Source organism: Asparagus officinalis, unplaced genomic scaffold (genome assembly GCF_001876935.1).
Source record: "Asparagus officinalis unplaced genomic scaffold, Aspof.V1 AsparagusV1_Un1468, whole genome shotgun sequence".
NCBI lineage: Eukaryota > Viridiplantae > Streptophyta > Magnoliopsida > Asparagales > Asparagaceae > Asparagus > Asparagus officinalis.
In genome coordinates, this window is record NW_017973727.1 from 1 (window position 1) to 5,862 (window position 5,862).

Consider the following 5,862-nt stretch of genomic DNA (forward strand, 5'->3'; position numbering starts at 1 on the left):
CACTGCTCCATCCTATGCTCTAACTCAGAGGATACAAAAGAAGAAGCCCCGGTAACCTCCAGTTCCTTCTGCTCTCGTATCTCTGAATCCAGGGCAGCGAAATCAGCAGTGAAGGAATCAGCCAGTTCCGGGTATCCTTCTTCCCTCATCATCGTCATGTGGCGAGAGAAGGAACGCCGGAACTGATCGAAGCCGCCTCCTCGGTGGAGAAGCTTCTCGATCAAGCCATTATACCAGGCGGTGAAGAAGCTGAGGTCCATACGGAAAGCCTCTCCGTCAGGATCAGTATCGGCCAAAAGGCTACGGACACGCTCGTGCAAAGAAGATCGAGATCCTACAAGCAACAACTTGGAAGCTCAGTGAACTATCGAATATGAAAAGGAAAGTCAAAAGGCAGGTTCCGAACATACCGACGCCAACGGATGTCCCATCAGGTTGAGAGCCGACAGGCTCCGAGACAGCAGCAGAAGAGGGTACGTCAGCTCCTGCAGGCGGAGTGCTCACACCACTCGGCAGAGACGGGGAGGCACCACTGCTATGAGGACTTTCAACCCCGGGGACTGTAGCAGTATCAGGCTGAACGCCTGGTCCTACAGTGACATTCCTATGTTAACCCAAATGGAAATTTGGACAAATAAGGAGAATCGGGATAAGAAGGTCGTATGAATACCTGCAATCCCCATGTCCTCAGATGCAGCCGGAATGCCAAGAGTCATAAGAGTATCGGCCCAAGCTGCTGGTCCTATGATGACACTCTCTTATTAGTCAAAATGAAAATTTAGACGAACAATTCCCATGTCCTCAGATGCAGCCGGAATGCCAAGAGTCATAAAGGTATCGGCCCAAGCTGCTGGTCCTATGATGACACTCTCTTATTAGTCAAAATGAAAATTTAGACGAATAAGAAGAATTGGGATCTGCATACCTGTAGATCCATTGTCCGCGGGCATTTGAGGGATGTCAGGAGTCATATGAGAATCAGTCCTAGCGGCTGGTCCTATGATTGCACTCATTAGTCAAAAGACAGATAAACATAGGAAAGTACAATATCCCTGAATCGTATACATACCTGCAAGCCCGTCGCTCTGAGGCAAACTGGATATGCCAGGGATAGATACCGGGCTAACTCCAATGGTAGACGCTGCGATAATCAATCATTCATTAGTCATATGAAATATCGGGCAAGAGGGAGAAAATCAGATATATACCGGTAGATGAATCGTTCCCGAAGAATGGTCTCTCGGTCCCTCTGGAAGTCTGCTCAGCCAGCATGTCAGCTAATAAGCCGGCATCCGGCTTCGAGAAGCTTGGCCCCTCCATCGCAACATCTGCAGGGTAACCCAAATGTTGAAGGATGAGGAAAGCTCAAACGAGAAATCTTCCTTCACCTTACATAAGGAAAATGACATTGGATGCGGATATACCTGAATAAGGGATTGTGGGCTCAACATTATTTATCTGCTCAAGATCGATGTTAAGGTCGATGCCCAAAGACCCATCGTGAAAAGCGTCGCACATTTGTTGCACAAAGCAATCCATGTTGTCAACGCCAGGGGACGCCGAACCCGGTGGGAGTTCGCCCTCCTCGAAGAAACCTGAAGCACAAAACATGGTCACAAATCCCCAAAAGGTAAACAACCTTGAAGCAAGAGCAATTGAATGTTACCTCCCCCTCCATCGGCGGTGCTCCCTAAGTCCACTCCACAGGGACGCTGACCGTCATGGGACTTATGGGCAGTCTTCTTCCTCTTCGGGGCACCAACCCTCCGAGGACCATAGGGTCGAACATGCGCAGGCCTATCACACGTTTCAACGTGTGTAGGAGCTGAGGGCTCATGATCACCGGCTGTCCTACCTAAAATGACAATAGCCATTTCAATGAAAAAGAGCTGTCATTTATGGAAAATGAAAATTAAAAGAGATAGGACAAACCAGTATCGAAGTCCCCTCTGCCGGTATCCACGTCCGCATACTCGTCCTCGGAGTTCTCGTCATCATCACCCGCAGGGAGAAGTTCTTCTTCGTCTGAGACAAGAGATTTGGCATGCCCTTTTCTCCGCTTCTGAGCAAGCTCAGCTCTGCGACCAGCCATCATAGCAGCCCGGACCGCATACTCGGACTGCAACTCTGAGAGGCTCCTCGCGCTGATGGACTCATATGCAGAAAGGAACCACTTGCAGCTGAGGAAAGTGATCAATGGCTTACGCCGGTACGAAGGAAGAGCAAAACGGGCTCCAGTACAGCCCACCATCGTCCATAGCCACGCTCGAACGCCATCAATCAATCCTCCCTCAACCCGCAGGCTGCGGCTCGGATTCCCGACATACAGTTGGTCATAGCCGAATTGTCGAGCAAAGCGGCAAGGGAGATAAGGCTCTATGTGGCACTGGTTCTTCACCCGAAGGACGAGATAGCCTACACGGATGTTCACTAACCACCGGAAGCAACCAGCGTCAAGAACGGTCCGGTCACTTCTAGGTTTCTCCTCATCAACCAGCACGTCGCCATAGCGACCTGAAAAGTGAGGGAAACACTTAAAGAACTCCCAACTCTTGCGGACCCGGAGCTCTCGCTGAACATCACTAAATTTGCTCCCAAACCATCTGCTCTGCTCCAACAATTGCATGAAGGGGACAGGGATGTCAACAACGCTGGGGGCCGACATCAAGTCGGGACGGTGAAGAACGAGCCACGCCATCAAATATGCGTAAGGGAGCTCAACCTTTGGGCAAACCAGCTCAGCTGATGGTTCAGAACCCATATGTGTAAAACTGCTAACCAGACCCCTGAGCCCGCAATGGATACTAGCAACCATTGCTGGGAGCAGGGAAAGCTCTCTCCCATAAGCCAGCTGAACTGCAGGGAAGAGCACCTCGATGGGTAGAGCGTCAGAAGGTTGGTGCGGGACGACACACTTCTTCAACCAAAGGGCAAGGTAGCCTGCTAATAGCGCCCGGGACCCTATAGACCTCTGTGCGCGGCGGAGAAAAGAGCGAAACTTTGTCCCCGCGGGAAAAGCCCCCTCAGCACTGCCGATAGTGTAGGAACGAACCTCAGCCTTTTCCAACAACTCATTAACGGCCGAAGGAGTCATCACGTCTAATTCATGAATGGGCGCACTGGAATCACCTTCCAAGTTCTGGAACAAGTAGCTGGCAAACTGCTTCAAGCTGATCTGCCTCTTCCTTCTCGCTTGGGGAGAAGTTTGGATCAAGGAAGTGTAGTAGTGGCAAGTAAGATCCCAGAGTGTGTCATACATGTCCGGAGTATCTTTCTTCATACACTCCAGCTGCTGGTTCGTAGGGAAGTACTCCTGATACGGACAGTCCCCCATCGGAAGACCCGAAACATAATGCATCTCGTGCAAGGCCAACCCTAGCTCACCTCCGCTGGTCAGGAAGGTGTTGCTATCGGGCACATAAGTCTCCAGCAAAGCCAAGAAATGGCGACAGCTGACTGGGATGCCGTACATAGTAGCTCGTATGGGTGCATACAACCCACTGCTCTTCAGATCCCTCTCCCAGCGCGCCAAGACGAAACCAGTCATGCGCGCCCACCACCCTTTGGCTAGGGAGGAAGCCCAGCCATAACATCTGTACTCCGATGGGGGTAACTGTCTCCCAAGAAGAGCCAGACGGTTGCTCACAGTCGGAGCAGCAGCTGACACCTCGCCTGGGGGTGCAGTATCAAGACCCATGATCCCGGGTCGTAGACCACGCACGTCATGATACCCCTCAGAGCCAGGAGTCTTATGGTGAGTAGCATATCCGCATTGAACCCGATCAGCATCTTCAGTAAGATGCCAAGACATCTGCCGGTCCACGGCTTGCCCCTTCAAATGACTGAAAGAATAGTGGCGTGGAATCGAAGGGATGTACAAACAGGCTCCACCGTCAAGAGTTAACCAATGCTCCTCACAAAGAGTCAGCGTGGCAGGATCCCTGACATGATCTCCAAATAGAAAACCCGGCTTCTTTAGAACCTGAGTGGAAGTAGAATCAGGGGTGAAGGAGGCATCTGTGATAAGTTGGCGCAAGCAATGGCGCCCTCCTTCCTGTATCGAACGGCAAGAGTCATTTGGACGATCCCCGTCGAACCGAGGAAGTGGGCCAACAGCCTGCCTAAGAGTAGCGGAAGAGAAAACCTCCCGACTACATCCGGTGTTGGCGTGAGGAGGAAGGCTACCCGCGGGAAATTCCACTGCAATAAAGCACAAGGGCGGAATCAGAAAATCCATCTCGTAAGAAGAATGATAGACTCATCCACGGAATAATTGGAGAGACGATTTTGAGTGACCTACACCAGAAGGACGGCATGCGTCATCACGTGAATAACGTGGTAACGTACACCGACCTATAAGGTGTAGGACAACACAAAATCGCCCCAATATATCCGAAGACTTGAATTGGCTAAGCAAAACAAGTCTGAAACCTTACCCTCCGCGAGAGAGGTATCGGTTCTTCCTTCATGACCCGCAAAGAGGTCAATCAGGGATGTAAGACAAAATCTCTGCATAAATTCTCACCCCCGAAAAATGAAGCCGCGGGAGAGGATGTCGTGGGGACCTCCTCCTCACTATGCTGTGAACGAGAACGGCTCCTCCGGGGACGAGATCGACGCGGAGACATTGCAAATCTGCAACGAAAAGCAGCAAGTCAGGTACAATCTAAAACATGAATATACGAAATTTAAAAGGGAAATTAAGAACTTTAATTAAAATCCTATACACAAATAGGATTTCATAATTGAAGTCTAATTAAACCTACAAATTTCGTGCACGATGATTGTCATCTTTCACGGTGAATTTTGGTGAAATACCCAAAATACCCTTTGTGTTCAAGGCCAAAATCTAGGTCAAGGACACGCGTGACCCGGGTCATGATCGTCACATTCGATCATATAACACCCCGGTACCCCACAATTTTGGTTAAAATTTGCAAATGAGCCCTTTTGCAGAATTCAGCCAATTTTGCATAAAAGCCCCTCTACAAAATCTTGGTTTGGGCTCCACATGCCTTATCAAAATTTTGATCATGAGTTCGTGGTCAAAACTCATTGGATTTCAGCCATAAGTTCACTGCCTTTTGCAAATAAGTCCCTCTAAGACATTTATGGGCTGTTTTGCAAATAAACCCCTCCAACAACTTTTGGTCCTCTTGCCTAAAATACCCCTCAAGCTTGTGGCCAAATGAACATGTAATTTAGGTCCTAAACTTCAGTCCTCTATTACATGAACACCACCCCAATTCTTCGGCCACTTTTGCAAATAAGCCCCCAAAACTTTTCGGCCCCACATTTGCACATAAAACCCTCAATAAGGTATGGTCTTTTTGCATGAAACACCCATCCAAATTGTTACCAAAGGGGAATGAAATCCAAGCCTCAAAATTTCAGTCCCATTTTGCAAATAAACCCCCACGAATTTTGCAAATAAACCCCCCAAAGTTTCGGCCATTACCTCTTTTTGCACAAAACCCCCCGAAATAATAGTGCATACATGCCCCCTAGTCTACCACAAGAATAAAAATGCAACCTTTACCACAAAATAAGAGGATGGTGAAGAGGAGCTTACCCAAATCAAGAGGCTTGAAATCCCCAATCCAAGAGTCAAGATCCGAGCTTGAAGGTGGAGGGAGAAACCCTAGTGAAAAGTGAAAATTTTCGGCCAAGAAGGAGCATACAAAAAACCGAATTTCTTTGGGGTATGGAGCTCTTGAAAGAAAAACAATGGAGGAGGTTTGGAGGAAGAAGATGAATTCTCTTTTGAAAAGAGGGGGGAAAACAAAAGGGGAAACAAATTCAAACAAGAAAGAAAACAAAGAGGGGGGAAACAAAATGAAGAAAAAGACAAAAGGGGGGGGG

At 48.9% G+C, this 5,862-nt stretch overlaps 2 protein-coding genes and 2 long non-coding RNA genes across 4 annotated transcripts in view; all 4 read right to left on the reverse strand.

Annotated features, from left to right (window-relative positions):
• Positions 1-35: 35 nt before the first annotated feature.
• LOC109828438 lies at positions 36-704 on the reverse strand (the record flags this gene model as incomplete). The annotated part of the gene is made up of 3 exons (XM_020395440.1): positions 671-704; positions 411-590; positions 36-334 (listed from the first exon to the last, which is right to left on the reverse strand). Coding segments are annotated over exons 1-3 (492 nt in total), but the record flags the coding sequence as incomplete, so codon positions are not given.
• A 235-nt stretch (positions 705-939) lies between these two features.
• On the reverse strand, positions 940-1,247 carry LOC109828439. Its single transcript, XR_002243682.1, has 3 exons — positions 1,209-1,247; positions 1,070-1,141; positions 940-997 (listed from the first exon to the last, which is right to left on the reverse strand). It is a non-coding gene; the product is annotated as an uncharacterized LOC109828439 (long non-coding RNA).
• A 49-nt stretch (positions 1,248-1,296) lies between these two features.
• LOC109828437 lies at positions 1,297-1,809 on the reverse strand. The gene is made up of 3 exons (XR_002243681.1): positions 1,667-1,809; positions 1,425-1,595; positions 1,297-1,328 (listed from the first exon to the last, which is right to left on the reverse strand). It is a non-coding gene; the product is annotated as an uncharacterized LOC109828437 (long non-coding RNA).
• A 1,710-nt stretch (positions 1,810-3,519) lies between these two features.
• The window catches only part of LOC109828442, a 2,625-nt gene continuing 282 nt past the window's right edge, over positions 3,520-5,862 (reverse strand). The window contains exons 2-4 of the mRNA XM_020395441.1: positions 5,573-5,758; positions 4,526-4,635; positions 3,520-4,200 (exon numbers count right to left, since the gene is read on the reverse strand). Of these exons, the coding sequence (XP_020251030.1) occupies positions 3,976-4,200; positions 4,526-4,635; positions 5,573-5,758 (521 nt within the window). The 3' untranslated portion in view covers positions 3,520-3,975. The remainder of the gene's footprint in view (positions 4,201-4,525; positions 4,636-5,572; positions 5,759-5,862) is intronic.